Source organism: Arvicanthis niloticus, chromosome X (assembly GCF_011762505.2).
Source record: "Arvicanthis niloticus isolate mArvNil1 chromosome X, mArvNil1.pat.X, whole genome shotgun sequence".
Taxonomy (NCBI): Eukaryota; Metazoa; Chordata; class Mammalia; order Rodentia; family Muridae; genus Arvicanthis; species Arvicanthis niloticus.
The window spans coordinates 56049909-56067390 of NC_047679.1; the positions used below are offsets into that span (position 1 = coordinate 56049909).

Below are 17482 nucleotides of genomic sequence, written 5' to 3' on the forward strand. Positions count from 1 at the left end.
GGATGTGCTAGGGACTGATTGGTGAGATGGAAAAACAAGGTCCGGGAAAAGGGTACAGCCACAGACTGGACTGGTTGGTTTCTCTTTGCTTAAGATAGGCTTCAGTCACTCTCTGTGTTGTGTGTGGCTACACTCTAGAGGCAAGGATTTGGTGTCCAAAGCTGTCCACAAGCAACCTACCTACCTCTGATGGTCTCTTGGCTCCCTATGTGTTTACACACTTCTCTCCTTTCCTTTTCTCTCTGGAATTAGGCTCCTGGCTCCACTTCTCTGGGTTATTCCAAGTGTTAACACAGACATCCTTAAACTTCCATGAGAGCTTACATTTTTTTTTTTAATATTTCACCAAAGAGACAGTAGGCATTGTGGGCAGATACAGAAAGAACAATGAAAGGCAATGTTTCTACAAAAACCACTATTTCACCACTCTGAGCAAAGCAGCCTTTGAGCAAAGAAGGAAGCCATGATCTGGTACTGGCTTTTCCTAAGTAAAGGCACTTAGAGTAGACAGTTCCAATTTACAGCAGCATATAATTCAACTTAGCATCTACTTGCTTGATTGAAATGATGGCCCAATCAATACTCACCATTCCTATACACACGTAAAAACTAACAAATAAGAAAACCAACTTACAAGAATAAGTTATTAATACCTGCTCCCCAATAGGAGTTAAAAAAACTAAGCCAGTAACAGCTCTACAGAATAAAAACACATGCAGACTTTTATGAATCATAAAAGAAGTAGGGATAGTGATTGCAGGCCCTGTTGAACCTTCACTCTGGAGGCAAGTCTCCAGATAAGGGTTCTTTCTTCAAAAGTAGTGAGATTATCAGCCAAATTATCTCTTCTTGGGAGGGATGGGGCAGGAAGGGGGAATGGGGGAGTGATTAGGTGGTAACATGTCAGTTCCATGCACAATCAAGCAGACGAGCTAGATACTGAAGTAGTCTAGCAGCCAGAACCCACAGCCATCACTGCATGGCACAGAGGCTGTGTGGCAGGAACTCCTGCACGTAGGTGGCAGCTGCCTTGGAGAGGTAGGTCATGGTGCCAAATCTGCCACTGGGTGCACTGTCATACAGAAGAGTACAGATGCCAGATGCAGGATCCTTTGCCAACATGGTATCATCTGCGCCGAGAGTTTTCTATTTGGTTTAAAAGGGTGGGAAAACATAGTGAAAGGGAAAAGTTACTGATCCTACTAAGTCAGACTCTAATTAGTATACCTCTGAGCTCCCTCCCTTCACCAGTGCTTTGGCTGTTTAACCAAAAGGGGACATGAAGGGTTATGAAGGATGGATATGAATTTCTATACCTAGCACTTGGTACTAGACTCTCTAAATAATTTTAATTACTATTTAGAATTTTCTATTATAAAGCATCTTGAAAATAAAATATCAATTAAAAATTGATTAAATGAGTCACATTTGCCAGGAACAGAGAAAGTTATTAGCACCTGGAGATAACCCTAGTGAGACTACATTGGGACCCCCACCTTGTCTTGTATTCCTTCATATTTTATTTGGATACTTCTGTCTTCTCTCACAGTGGCTAAGAGAAGGAAACATCTGTTGTAGGGCTTGTGTCTCCTGTAGCTAAAGATGGTCTTGAATTCACTAAGTAGCTGAGCCTGGTCTTGCTCTCCCAATCCTCCTGCCTCCAAACTCCTAGATGCAGTGACTGCAGGTGTATTCCACATTAGGCAACCTACCTGTTCTTGAAGGAACAAGTCATTGGCAATATGAACTATTTTTTCCACAGCAATGATGCTCCCAATGCTATGAATTTCAATATCTGCCAGCATGGTGAGAACAAGAATGGCTTCAACCAGAAGTTGCCGGTACTCTGGCTGAGGTACCCGATTCAGGACAGACTCCACATGGACAGAGAATTTAATCTCGCCTGGGGTCATCTGTGACCGGGGGGAAAAAAAATCACTTTCTAAGATCCTATCACCTGAGAATATAAATCCTTTCTTTTGAAAAGCAGTAAAAAGCCCTGTAACTACAATATGGCTTCAGCCCTTTTAATGAAATGGTATAAATTGGTTTAATCAATTTGGAAGGCAAACTGGTAATGCATAATAAAAGTCATACAAGTGTAAATGTGCTCTAACCTAAAATCTTATTTCTGGGACTCTGCTTGAAGAAAATAATCCAGAGAAGAAAAGACTCATGCTTGCATAGCAAGCAGTTTACTGAGTGAGCCAGCTCTCCAGCACCATATTATTATTGTCTAATATTCCCATTCCATCTTTACCTCCTTCATGCATTTCAGTCAGCTGATTTATAAAATGGTAGGTCTGTTACTTTAAAAACTAATTGATATATTTAGTTTCTATAATATCAATTCAATCAATATCAACTCAATAACTGATACCTGAAAATTTTCAGATGGTAAGCTTTCATGTAAATAGAAAAGACAGACTCTTACCTCCCTAGTGGTTGAAGAGGGAAGAACAAAACCTTCCACAGAAAGCCCATGACACTGCGAAAAGAAAAAGATATTACCAGAAATGACCTAACAACTGGGAGGCCAGAAGGAGAGACCTCATATTTCTAAGTGTGCTTCAAAGGCTGGCAAGATAGCTTGACAGGTAAAAGGTGCTTGCCAACACTCATGCAAGCCCAATAACATGACTTTATGCCCATAATCCCAACTAAAGGAGGAAATGGTGAGCATACTCTACAAAGTTGTTCTCTAACCTCCATATGTATGCTATGGCATGTGTTCCCCACCATCATGTACACACACACACACACACACACACACACACACACACAATTTTTAAAGAAATTAATAGACTTAGGCTACAAAAATGACTTGCAGTGTACATTGATGTACATGAACCATTCCTACTTGTTCTAGTTGAGTCCTTCATTGTTGGGCACTGCTGATTGAGGTCAAAGTCTACCATTGTTCTGATAGCCTTTCAAGCTTAGCAAAAATAGGAGACCCCCTTTACCAGCAGGGCTTCTCCTTCTCTGACCTTGTATGGGGAATCCAGAACCTCTATACCCTCTACCTGTCACTGCAGGGCTGGGGTCCTGTGACCTACCCACTCTGGACTTTGCTTCACCCTTTCCTGCCTGGTATGTACTGGAGTCTGGACACACCAAAGGAAGATGTGGACTGCAGAACACAGTTCTGTTCCATCCTTCCCCATTTGGTGTGCCTGGATACCACAGAGGAAGAAGTGGAAAAACACATACCATACTTTATTCATATCCTGTCCTATTTTCCCACCATCTTTTAACATTTTAGATATATTATTTGCTGTTCATTACTTACTGCAAGCAATATAAGTTCCATAAGGACAGAATTGTTGGCTATTTTGTCTTTTGTAATGAGAATAACCAGAAGACAGCCTGGTACATAGTAGATACTCAATAAATATTATTATCATTGTCATTATTTGAGACATGGTTGCATGTAACCTAATCTTATCTCAAATTCACTATGTGGCTGAGGATGCTCTTGGACACTGGAAATTCTGTCTTCATCTCCTCAGTGCTTTCAAGTACAGGTGTGGAATACTATACCTGGACCAATAGAATAATTCTTTGCCTTTCTCTAGCATATCAACTCAACTATTAAAAAGCAGTGGAAATTAATCACTTATTTTAGATTATATAGAAGCCAAAACACTATATAAAACAATTACATATGACCAACAGGTTTACTGACTCAGTTGGACAGTTACATGCTATAGTCCACATTCTAAGTAATTCAAAGACTTTGAGGGATCAACTTTTGCTATTTCTATTGTTACCTGGAAGATCACTGTGCTGACATCATAACCTACATCAAGGTTATGGTGGTATTAGTGAAATATTTCTCATGTCCTTCTTAAGGGAAATGAAGCAAAAGTAGCACCCAGGAGACTGTAAATAAAACCTATGCAATGGAGATGTAGCTCAGTTGGTACAGTGCTTACCTCACATGCATGAAGCCTTTGGCTCATTTCCCAGAGCAGCATAACTAACTGGGTGTGGTAGTACACACCTGTAATCCTGGCAGCCAGGAGGCAAAGGCAGAAGGATCAGCAAAGTCATCCTTGGTTACAATAATCCCAGCCTGAGATACATCTCACAGTATCTCAGGAGAAAGAAAAAAATGACTATATTTGTATAAATGAGACCAGTCAATGAGCATAATGGTCTTCCTGGCCCACTATAAAAACTAGCATCACCGTAATGGTGTGATATGCCCTTAACATGTCTTTTGTAAAATAAGCCTTAGAAATAAGAACAAATATTAATCATACCAAGAGTTTTATCTAGGCTGAGTGTAGTGATGAATGCCAGCAATCTTAGCATTCTAAGATTCTGAGGTGAAAGGATCTTGAATTGGAGGCTAGCCTAGATAATAACAAACCCTGTCTCAAAACAATTCAGAGCTGGAGAGATGGCTCAAAGGTTAAGAGCAGATACTAGTTGGAATGGTTTCTATATGCTTGGCCCAGGGAGTGGCACTATTAGAAGGTGTGACCTTGTTGGAACAGATGTAGCCTTGTTGGAGTAGGTGCACCACTGTGGGTATGGGCTTTAAGACCCTCTTCCTAGCTGTCTGGAAGTCTGTATTCTGCTAGCAGCCTTCAGATGAAGATATAGAACTCTCAGCTCCTCCTGCACCATGCTTGCCTGGATGCTGCCATGTTCCTACCTTGATGATACTGGACTGAACATCTGAACTTGTAAGCCAGCCCCAATTAAATGTCCTTTATAAGAGTTGCCTTGGTCATGGTGTCTGTTCACAGCAGTAAAACCCAAACTAAGACAGTAGTCTTGCAGAAGACCCCATCCACATGATGGCTCACAACTACCTGTAACTCCAATTCCAGGAGATCTGATGCCCTCTTCTGACTTCTGCTGGAACATCATGAACATAAGTATATTTGGGCACATATACAAATAAAATAAATACATCCCCCCAAACCCACAAAAACCAAAAACAAAAACCAAGCCATCATCCTCAACAACAAGAGCATCACTGCAGGTTTCCATTGGTTCATGGTATTCATCTAAGAAAGCACATAAGTAAGAGCTGCCTGTGCCAACTTCCCACATATGTCATTTGTTATATGGTAGTGACATATAAATATGAATAGCTCAGAGCTACAAATAATATCCCCACTCTCACAATACCAACAAAGTAAGCGAGCTATTTAGCAGCACATTATTGACTGGCACCAAGTGTGTTGCAATATCCACAATGTTCAACTATAGCCCAAAGCAGAGAGGTTATGATTTTTAAAATCTTATTTAGAAACAATATATTGTAACAATAAGGAAAACAGACTAAATTATTGATGTCATGATAAATCAAATGCTTTGTGTTTTTGTCTATACTTTATCTGAGCATTTCATCTCCATATAATTACAATCATGTTATGATTATGTCACGTTAGCTAGACAGACTCAGAATTTCAAGAGGGGAATAAAGAATAACACTGTATTATACTCACTTTCTGCAAAATTTTCCATACTTTTTGATAAAATCCAATTGGTACTCTATTTAATGCTCCATCCAGTCTTCTCCTGCGTTGCCATTGGCCTTGACGACTATCTTTAGATGTCTGCTGATCACACACCATAGGAAAGGATCCACTACTTGCAGCAACGCTGGCTGTAGGGGACTTGGGAGAAGAACAAATGTAAATCAAAAGTGACCTCTTATCTGTGATTGAGTATCATAACACTGTTATATTTTAATTCCAAAGCTTATAAAAACTATAAACAATGTATAACACAGTGAACTGCAAATGCTCTATAGAAGGATAAAGCACACACTAAATGAAAGAGCCACTGTAATGACATGATTGTAGAACCAGTCAACCTCTGTACAGCCTGCTCTGTTGTAACTCTGTATAGTCACTGATGTGCCAGGGTGCGGTAATAACCAAGAGGACCCCCACCCTCTCAGAGAAGGAAAGGGGGGTTGGGGGAGGGACAGTGTGTGGGGAAACCAGGAGGGGGATAATGATAGGGATGTAAAGTGAATAAATAAGTAAATTAATGAAAAAAATTATTTTATTTTTTGAGATTATAGTATAATTATTCCATTTCCCCCTTTCCTCCCTCCAAACCCTCCCATATTATCCTTCCTGGCCTCTTTTCCATTAATTGCTGTCACATACATCTGGACTGCTCAGTCCATACAATGATAGTTATATGAATGTTCTCAAGGCTGACCATTTGGTATCGGAGAACTAACTCGTGTATTGTTCCCTGGGGAAATAATTGTATAAAGCACTCTGATGATTCAGAATAACAACCATAAAAATACCAACAACACAGGACATTCCAAACTTTCTGCTTATCCGGTTTTATCTGTTTAATGTCTAGATGCTCTCTGGTTTTGTCACTTTCATGATTTTTAACACAAGCCTCTGTATGTTACTTTTCTATTGCTGAGATAAAACAACATGACTACTCCACCTTACAAAAGAAAAGTTTAGTTGGACTTATAAATACATCCTCAGAACTATTATTAATGACAGAGCAGGATACACATAGTTTTAAAAGATGACATCTGTTTAAATCATAGAAGCCAAGAGTCTGAAAAAAAAAACTAAGAAAATGATCGGGTCCTTTTTAAAACAGTATTGAAAAAAAAAATTAAAACAGTATTGAAAAAAATAGGTCCAGGCTTGGTGGTGCACACCTTTAATCACAGTACTTGGGAGGTAATGACAGTGACAGGTGGATCTCTGTGAGTTTGAGGCCAACCCGGTCTACATAGTGACTTTAAGGATAGGCAGGGCTACTCACAGAGACCTTTTCTTTTCTTTCTTTCTTTTTTTTTTTTAAGAAACATAAAACAAAACTGTATGAATAAATATAACAAAGGTACAAAACATGTCTGAGAACAGTAAAATATACTGAATGAAACTACTTAAACAAATGGAAGGAAATCCATGGGTCAGAAAACATTAGTAAGATGGTAATTTTGATCTACGGATTGAACACAGCCTTTATCAAAGTCCCAGTTGAATTCTTGGCAAAAATTAACAAGTTGATTTTAAAATTCATGTGACCGATGTTAATACAAACTTTGAAAAGGAAGAAGAAAGTATGTAGTTCAATTTCATAATGCAGTGTGCAAAGCTATAGTAATTACGACTATGCCATACTGACATAGGATCGACCCATGCAGATCAATAGCACAGAATTCAGAAATAAATCACACTTTGTGCAATTAATCTTCAATAAAAGTTCCAAGAGAATTAAATGGGAGAAAAGATAGTCTTTTAAACAAATGGTGCTGAACAACTGGATATCCACATGCCAGAGAATGAAGTAGTCCTCTATTTAACACCATGCACAAAAGTGGGAGTCCCAATGGATTGTTGGCACAAATCAAGAAAAGGAAAAGACAAAGGGCCCCAAACCAAATAAAAAACACAAAAAGGGAAATCAAAACAAACAAGCAAAAGACCAATAAGATAAAAACAAAATAAAATAAAACAAAAAGCCCACACCCAAACTAAAGAAAATAGTCCTCTCCCATAATAAAACAAACAAACAAACAAACAAACTCCAAAAAAACCCATGGGTTGATTTTGTGTTGGCATGGGGCCTGCCCTGGAGAGTGGTTAAAAAACAGAGTCAACACAGAAGACAAGCATGCGTTTTTGAAAAGTCTTTTTTACAGGCTTGGCACTGAATCTGGAATCAGGAAATGTGGGCGTTTTGGATGGATATTGCCATTCCCCAAACTACTATTCCTAAATTGCTTGTAACAACACTGCAGTTTATTTAGAACACCTGCTTTTCTCCTGGGAGTCTAGAGTTTGGGGATATGCCAGACAGAGACTGTATGTAGCTCTAAAGACCCTGGGTACTGTGCTGTAATTAGCTATTTCGGTTAGCAGCACTTCACCTGCTGTAACTATTCATTGGAGGAGTTTTAGTGCATCCTATAGATGGCTCTGTTGGGGGGAGTACTCTAGAATCTTGTGTGGTTTTCTACAGCTTTTGCCCAGTACACCCTTTTCTTTTGCTGATTTTGTTGTTAAGCGTTTTGATGTATGACTATACGATCAATCCTCTACTAAATTGCTGAAGCTGTGGGTAGTTTTAGGGAGTTTCCCCTCCTGATATAATCATAGCCTCAAATGTAAGAGCTAAAACAATTTTAATAAAGTTCTTAGAAGAAAAAAACAGCATTAAATTTTTGTGGTGGTGATTTAGGTAAAGCCTTCTTAGAAACAATATAAGAAAAAATAGAAAAACTGACCTCTGTTAAAACAGAAGAATTTTCTTCTTCAAAGAACATCAGTGAGAAAGAAAAGGAAATTCACATAAAGAGGAAATATATGCTAGTCGCATATTCTATAAGGATGTTGTAGTTAGAATATATAAAGAATCCTTGTAACCCCCAAATATAACACACAAATAAAAATGGGTAAAGAATCAGGGAAATGCTAATTAAAGCTACTTCGAAATTCCAACTCACTGACTGGTTGGCTGTATACATGTAAATGTAAGTGTGGGTATAGGCCATGGAACTCTAAAAGAGACCATGAGAGGAAAAGGGGTTGCTGAGAAAGGAGAGGAAGGGAGACAACATGAAAGTGGAAAAGAGACTACAGGCTACAGAAGGGTACAAAGCGGGGAGAGAGATTGGCAAGGGAGGGGAAGAGAATGAGGAACAAAACCAAAGAATATTTGAAAATGTCACAATGAAACATAACCTTGGTATGCTAATTAAAATAATAGGCAGATGATCCAAATTATACATTATACATTCCTCCAAACGTAAGCAAACGGCCACATCAATGTCATTTGGCACAGAGCTATGAAAAGATGAGACCACACTAGGATGGCCAACAACAAAAGAAAGACAAGTATAAGCAATAGGGAGGGGGTGAGGAAATTACAATGCTTATATGGTGCATCAGGAGTGTAAAGAGGTTCAGCTCTGTAGAAATCTAATAGTTCCTCAAAATGCTAAACCTCTGCATTGGTTAAGACTGTAAACTTGATGGGCTTTAGAATCATCATAGAAACAAAATGATGAGCATATCTGGGAGGGATTTTCTAGATTAAATTCATCAAGGTAGAAAGACGCAATCCACCCATGGGTGAAAACCATTCCATTGGTTAGGGCCCTGGACCATACAAAAAGAGAAAAGCAAAAATGGAGAGGACATGAAGTGGAGAGGCATATGTATTGGCTGTGGCTGGGAAGAGTGGAAGGGAGTGTTGGGGATAGCCATAATCAAGATACATTGATTATATGTATGTAGTTTTAGAAAATAAAAATTTTAAACTCTAGTTTTAAAAGGAGCAAGGTAGCTGAGTACCGGCACTCATCTGTTTCCTAACTGTAGGTTCAATGCGGCCAGATGCTTCATGACCCTGTTGCCATGTTTTTCCTCACATGGCAGACTGTGCCCTCAAACTGTGAGCCAAAATAAACCTTCTATTTTTTCATAAGTTGCTTTTGTTAGGTATTTTTTCACAGCAATGAGAAAAGTAACTAATGTAACTCTTACAAAAATAGATGTGAGAGAATTGAAAATACATATTGCTTTGGCTAGTTTGATGCCAACCTGATGGAAGGTAGAGTCATTTGGGAAGAGTAACTTTCAAATACAAAAATGTTTTCATAAGATTAGGCTGTAGCAAAGTCTGTAGTGCATTTTCTTAGTGATTGATCTAGGAAGGCACCTTTGTGTGTGGTACCATCCCTGGGCAGGTGGGCCTGGACTGTATAAAAAGCCAGGTTGAGCAGGTTGAGCAGTAAGCAGAACTTTTTCCTGGTCTCTACATCAGCTTCTGCCTCCAGATTCCTGTCTTGTTTGAATTTTTGCCCTGACTTCCCTCAAGGATGTCTGCGATATAAGATAAAATAATCCTCTTCTGTTGGGAGCCGACTTGTAGCAGAACATGGCTATCATCTTTGCAGCCATCTCAAGCCATATACCCTGACAAGAGACTTGTTTTTCAACAGCCTACAACAGCTAAGCACACGCTGATAAACCTCTTGTTTATCCCACATATCTTGTTTTGTTGTTAGTGCCCCCAGCTGCAAGGCACACATGGTAAAGTGTCTTCAGCTGTGTTCCCCTGCTTGTGCTTATAAATACCCAGAATTTCCTTGTAAGAGACAAGACAATAAACGAGAAATGAGACTTGGTCACACTCTGGCTTGTCTCCATTCTTTGCGTCTTTTCCCCTCCATCCTCACTCTCTCTCTTGCTAGACCCTAACCCGAGGACCAGAGCAGCAGCTTGGGCCAGGACACTCTTCAAGTTGCTTTTGGTGTTTTAATTACAGGTATAAACACCCTAAAACACATACCTATGTAAAAATCTGTATGTAAAGGTTTATAGCAACATTATGCATAAACTCATTTAGATGTCCATCAACTGATGGATAGGGAGAAATGTGCTATAACAATACTTATGGGTATCACTGTGCTATAGCAATGTGTATGATGATATGAAAACTCTGAAGAATTAAGCTAAATAACGGAAGAAATTTATTGGTTACAATGATTATTTGACAGATTAGATTCAGAAATAAATACAAAATAAAGAATGACAAATACTTTCTAAGAAAATAATTTTTGTTGTTTTAATTTCCTAAATAACTAATGATCTCATCATTAACATGGAAATCATAAAGCTGGCCAACTCCTCTTAATCTGATACTTAAAGTTAGCTAAAATATTATTTCTAATAGCTCTCTTCTTCAATTTGTGAGAAATAAAATCATAACTTATGATTTAAATAAAAATATGATTAAAATGTATCTTACATATACAAAAATGTCATAACCAAATTCATTATTTCATAGCTTAATATGTTCTAATGAAATGGAAAAAACAAAAACAAAAGAAATTTAATTAGAAGAGACTCTTCCTAAATTGTGAGCTTCATTGTATCATTTCCATTTGTTCAATGCCGTATCTCCTGTGCATGACATAAAGCTGGCATTTAGTTCTTTTACTAACTGAACTACTTCTCAGGGGACCAGCTACAACAGAGTACCTTTGAAATTTAAGTGCCTCAGAATTCCCTTAAGAGCATATTAGAACAGACTGCTGGAGCTTAGCCCCGTCTTTCTGATTGAGCATCACTAGGATACAGACCAAAATCCAGACTTTCAAATAAATCCTATACTGATGTTCATACTGTCTAGTCCACTGTCAGATGCACAATAATGCACACTTGCAACAGTTCAAAGAAGTGCTTATTAAATTTTTTTCATCCAGAAATCAGAAAGTGATGGAACTCCCTTTCCTAGCTTATTAGGAAAGAAACAGACATCTCCCTTTTATAGGAACTTCTTTTATAGTCATGTTAGTTCTGGATCAATGTATTTATTTAGGTTTTTAGCTTAGATTTATTTTATGTGTATGAATGGATAGCACAGGAGTACCTGAAAGTTACAGATGGTTGTGAACCTGGGTGCTGGGAATGGAATGCAGGTCTTTTACCACTGGTCATCTCTCTAGCTCCCAATTTGGTTTTTTATATAGTCAAATACTATGTTATGATCCACATAACAGTATATCAAAGCACTTGTGAATGAAACATAACATAACATAAAATGAGATAACATAATGAGATAAAATGAGATAACATAAAATGAGTTACCAGAAAGGACGGTGACATCAAATCTATACCTGAGTGATGACCACCACTAGTCTATAAAAGAAATTGAGAAAATAAATTTTTTTAAGAGGTGAGATAAGACAACCATTATTTCTGTTTTAAAAAGCTATTAGTAGTTGTATACTACAGATCATTTAAGTAATTAGCCAGCATGTTATCATTAAAAGCCCGTGAAATATGATTACTCTAAATGCCATGGTAAAGGGTAAAGTAAATTTAGAACTACCCTTAAATATCTTTGCCTAGGAATTAGAGTACTAGTAAGTGGCAGAAAACAATGCAAAATACCAGACAGGCAGGTAAGGATGGAAAGCGATGTTATAAAGTACAAAAGTAATGACAATGTAGTCTCCCTATCCTCTAAATTATAATCCTAACCCTTTGGGCTCCTTTGAAGACCTATAGGTACTGAATATGTAGGAGAAAAACCTCAAGTAGCTGAAAAGATAAGTTTTAATCTAGCTGGCAACAAGAACTTCAAGTTCCAATAATATAAAAAATGTAAGTAATACCAGATGTCTATTAAAAACTATAATGTGAGCTGGGTATGATGGTACACACATTTAATCCCAGAAGTCTACAGGCAGAGGCAGGCAGGTTTCTGTGAGTTTAAGGCCTGTCTGAGCTACATATTGAGTTCCAGGATAGCCAGGCTACATAGAGAGACCTTGTTGCAACAAAACAAAACAAACCCCAAAACTATAATGCAGTTAGCCTGTCACCATCAGCCAAAGCAAGGCTGTTAGCCAATCACACCAATGAACAATTATTTAGCACTGAAGTTGTCCTTTACACTTCCAAACAGGAAAATGTTCAGATAAAAAAATTACCTGGCAAGAACTGTAGCATGTGGCGTTTTACTTTTAAAATAGATTTGGTATTTTATTTGTATTTTATGTGTATGTGTGTGTTTTCCCTACATGTATATCTGTAGATCACATTTGTACAGTGTCCGTGGAGGCCAGAAGAGGGTGCCAAGTTCCCTGGGTCTGGAGTAATAGATGCTGTGAGCCTCATGTGGGTGCTGGAAATCAAACCCAGGTTCTCTGGATGAGCAGCCAGTGCTCTTAACCACTGAGCCATCTCTCCAGCACCATCTTCTTATTCCAGTCTTCCCCTTGCATAAAATACAGATGCCGAGGGATATTTAAGGAAGGTTAACTTCCTTTAAAAGTAGGCTTCAAGAACTGGCTAATTCTCCTAAATGGTTTCAGAGCCACCTTTTAAAGAAACAAAATCTTCATTTTACCTCTTCTCTCTATGATGCTTTAATGCATTAGCTAAGCTATTACAATTCTACTTTGAAAGTAAGAGGGGTTTTAAGCCTTTCTTATGAAGTGCTATTAATAACTATACAAATGGTCTCTCCAAGTATAGTCTTTAGGTCATAGGTCCTAGGTGAGAGCTTCTACATGGAATTAGCACACTAGTAGCACTCAGTGGACTCAATGGGTTTGACAAAAAGAGTCCATGAAGTGTGAGGAAAGTGGAAGGGGGTATGGAGAAGGTGGAGGGGGATGACTGAGGATTCGGATTTGATCGAAGTGTATTATATGCATGTGTGGGATTCTCAAACAAGAAAAAAGAAGTGCTCCTAAAAGACCTTACATTAGCACCTGTCAATGTAGAGATCCTAAACTCAAACAGTTTCCCACAGCTTTAAAAGATAGTAAACATTCTGTTGTATAAAGCAACAAGCCATTCATTGTTAGCTGCAGTGAAAGGAGGCTTGAACATACTGTTTAGCAACTGTGATTCTTAGTCTATTTAGATGCAGCTCTTCTTCACATACACAGTAACATTCATGCATCTTTCTCAGAGCAATGATAAAGTCTAATTTTGGAATAAAATCTAATAAGATATTATTGTCCTTTATTTTTATGGTGCTCATGCATGTTAAAATCCCCCAAAAGATTTAAAAATAAAACTTTCACCTAATCTGCTATTCTCTCTTATATTTATTCCTTTTTTAATTTTTGAAGGACTAATATAATTTGAAATTTTATGTGTATGCATTTTTGCCTGCACGTATATGTACATACACCATGTGTGTAGCTGGTGCCCATGGAGCCAGAAGAGGACATCTGATCCCCTGGAACTACAGTTAAGGACACTTGTGGGCTGTCATGTATGTGCTGAGAACTAAAGCTGGCTCCTCCATAAAGCCAGTGAGTCTCTTTACTACTACGATAACTAACTCTGGCCCCCATGTTTTTTTGTTTGTTTGTTTTGCTTTTTTAGATTTATTTATTTTTAGTGTGTGTATGACTATTTTGCTTGCATGTACATCAGTGTGCCATGTGCATGCAGTACCCATGGAGGCCAGAAGAAAGCATCCAATCTCCTGGAATGGGAGTCAGACTGTTGTGAGCTACCATGTGGGTGCTGGGAAACAAAACCTGGTTCTTTGCAAGAGCAGCCACTGCTCTTAATTGCTGAGCTATCTCTCCAGCTAGCTATTCTTAAAAGCAGCCAATTTGTCTACTTTTATAAAGAAAAATCCATTATAAATTGCATATTAATTGTAATAAGGAAACTCAGGAGATCAGTTTCTTGCTACCTATTGCCAGATACCTTCCTCCTAAAATTAAGTCATTTGCTCTACAAAAGGGAATGCTGTCTATAAACAGTTGCTATGAGGGAGATTCCACGGTGTGTCATTACTTGTGAGAGAATGCATGCTATGGCCAGTTAAAGTCTGTTTTAAAAGTCTTCCTTGTTTTACCTGACTCTCAGCTGAGACAGACAGTCTACGAAATTCCGCCTGAAAAAAAAAAATGGTTCAAGTTATACTCAGGATAGGAAACAAAGGAAATGAGCACACCAAAGTCTGCTTCTAAAAGGGTTAGGAAAGCCAGTCAACATTAAAAGATGTCTTGGTTCACCTGACTCTCAGTTGAGACAGACAGCCTACGGAATTCCACCTGAAAAACAAATGGTTCAAGTTACAGTCAGGATAGGAAACTAAGGAAATGATCACAACGAAGTCTCGTTTAAAAATGATGTTGTGGTTTTGATTTTGTTTTTGGACAGTGTCTCCAGTATTCCTGGTCAGCTTCCATCTTGCTTTGTAGCTGAGGCTAGCCTTGACCTCTTGATCCTTCAACTTCTATTCCCTATGTGTGCGGTTACAGGCATGCACCATCATGTCCAACTAAGAATGTTATTAATTATGATGATGCCTGTATTTTTTCAGGTTATATCTTACCTGTTTTATCTCACTTTTTAACTGCATGATTCCAGTTCGTTCTGTTTTTGTTGCTCCAACAGCACCAATCTCATGGATGGAAATAGCAGGACTCACATTTGAATCAGTGGGACGAACTGTATAGAATAAGATAGCAAAGCAAAAATAACCATCAGTCTCATTTTCTTTACCATTTTAAAAAGACTTAAATGTGAAACCTTCTTTTTTTTTTAATTTAATTTAAAAAACCTAGTATAATCTTGCTGTTTTAAGTGTGGTTCTTGGACCAGAAGCATCAGTACCACAGAAGACATTGACAGCAGAATCTTGGGTCCCATATCAGGCTAATTCAGAATCTGCATTTTAGAAATACCTCCAGTTTGAGAAGTACTATTTTCTAACTTTAAAATATATGACAACGATGACGACAATGATGATGTTTTTTGAGACAGGATTTCTCTATGTAGCCCTGGCTGTCCTGAAACTCGTTCTTCCTCTGTAGACCAGGCAGGCTGTCCTCAAACTCAGAAATCCACCTTCCTCTGTCTCCGAATACTGAGATTAAAGGCCTGTGCCACCATCACCTGGCTATTTTTATTATTTTTATTTGTATGTTGTGTTGTATGTATGTGCACGTGCACATGTGCAGACACAAATGTATACTACATGTGTGCAGAAGAGGGAGCTGCATTCAATGGAGCTGGAATTACAGGCAGTTGTGAACTCATCTGTATAGGTTATGGGAACTGAACTTGGAGCCTCTGGATGAACAGTAAGTACTTTTAACTGCTGTGCTGTCTCTCTAGCTCCTGTTTTCTGTTTTGTGGGAATGGAGGGGTCCTAATGGAATGAAGTCCTGAGTGAGTTTGTGCTGTTGACATTGGCATGGCCATGCCAAGGACTCCAATGACTTGGCCCCATGGGAGTGAGTGGCTAAGCCTTCTCCAGGTGAGGTTCAGGAGGATAGCAAAGCCTTCCTTGGGAGTCTGAGTGTGAATATTGATATTGTGTGTAGAAAATGTCTACCTTAGTCGTCTTCCCCTGATGTTTACAGCCTTAAGGTTGCTCCTATGGAGATTAGCTAACCCAGCCTCCTTGTTCAGATGTATGCAATAGCTCCACCTCCCGGTTCAACTGTATATGATAAACATGATGAGATTTAGGGATGCTGCCGTTTCTTCATCAGAGCACAATCTACTGATTTCAGCTTTTCTGTGTTTCTGTACATGCTTGTCTTTTCTTCATTCCCTCACTACCCCAGTCAGATTGCTCTCCTTGGAGGCCATGCAAGGACACAACAAACTTAAATAATACAAACCAAAAATAAAACCAAACATCCCTCCACTTGTAAAAGTGTAATCTAAGATTAATAATTGAACTTATGAGATAATCCTTTTTTTTCACTTCTTAGGTTTTTGTTCTGCTCCTTTAGGTATACAGCATAAATAAGGCTGTAAAAACCCAGAGTTGCTTTTGGTCATGGTATTTACAATAGCAATAAAAGAAACCTAGGACATGGGGTGAGGTGGAATTAAATACATAAGCTACTGAGCTCAGCATTTATGTAAGTACTGGAGATCCTACCTCAGCTCATCAAGTATGGGCAGCCCTTAAACCACTGAATGATCTCCCTAGTCCAAATTTTTGTTAAATTGAATTTTTCCTTTAGTTTTCAAGTCTTATTCCAAAGATAGCTTTTCTTTTAAATGTTTTATTTATTGGAGTTCTATTTATTTGGGGTCTAAGAGCTCGTATAATAAAGAACATTTTAAAACTGAGGACTAAAATTCAATTCCCTGAAGTCTAAGTTCCACCATGGGTCTTACCGCTTCGTTCCACTCCAAACTCTTTGCCACTGAGAATGTGATGCAGGAGGTTCTTCATGGCTGAAGGACTGAGATTCATCAGGCCCTCTGTGGCTTCTTCAGCTAATAAACAGAAATGCAGGCAGAAGGAATTCTAGTTTGCTTCCCACATCCTTGTTTTCCATTTTCTCCTTGAAACAAGCTCTCACTACATAGTCTAGGCTAGCCTTAAACTCATCATCCTTCTGCTTCAGCCTGTTAAGTGACAGAATTGCAGCAACATAGTGACCACACTTGGTCTGCTCATGTCAATGTGTCCTCTCTCCTTTCCTCTACAATGGAGGTTAGACCCTCTATTTCCTTTTGTCAGATTTCTAAATCACTAAGTCACTTTAGAAGATGTAAGCTACAGAACAAATTTGTAACACCATATAATTGGCTATTCACACAACACTAGGTTTTTACTATGTAAGAACTGACTACCTAGATTGTAGATTAGCTGTCCCACTAGTTTCTTCTTCATTCTATTTCCACACTATGGGGTAACTCCCTACAGTCTTTATTTGAAGGTGAAAACAATGAAGAGTGACAAGAGAAATGGAAGACATTCGGAGAACAGCAGTGAATGCACATGCTCACGGTTAAACTCCAAAGGTCTCAGTGTATATGGTTAAAAGAGAACAGAGGTGAGTCTGTGAATGTATTAAGAATACTGAGGAAAACTTGAATGTATTTAACAGTAGTCACTTTTAAAGAGAACTGCATGTAGGGCATCATTTTAAGCCATGTTAGTACAAGCAGGTATGACACATAGCACCTGACTTTGAGAGGTTTACCATTAATTTTGGAGAGATAGAACA

The 17482-nt window shown here is 38.5% G+C and overlaps 1 protein-coding gene across 4 annotated transcripts in view; it reads right to left on the reverse strand.

The window, feature by feature from the left end:
- Nucleotides 1-313: 313 nt before the first annotated feature.
- Phka1 (phosphorylase kinase regulatory subunit alpha 1) overlaps nt 314-17482 on the reverse strand; it is a 112819-nt gene continuing 95650 nt past the window's right edge. The window contains exons 26-34 of one of the 4 annotated variants that reach the window (XM_034485415.2): nt 16644-16745; nt 14839-14954; nt 14516-14554; nt 14356-14394; nt 11613-11663; nt 5469-5639; nt 2435-2488; nt 1713-1913; nt 314-1146 (exon numbers count right to left, since the gene is read on the reverse strand). In XM_034485415.2, coding sequence (XP_034341306.1) covers nt 973-1146; nt 1713-1913; nt 2435-2488; nt 5469-5639; nt 11613-11663; nt 14356-14394; nt 14516-14554; nt 14839-14954; nt 16644-16745 — 947 coding nt within the window. In that variant the 3' untranslated portion in view covers nt 314-972. The remainder of the gene's footprint in view (nt 1147-1712; nt 1914-2434; nt 2489-5468; nt 5640-11612; nt 11664-14355; nt 14395-14515; nt 14555-14838; nt 14955-16643; nt 16746-17482) is intronic. The other 3 variants (XM_034485417.2, XM_076918514.1, XM_076918515.1) reach the window with 3 other exon arrangements.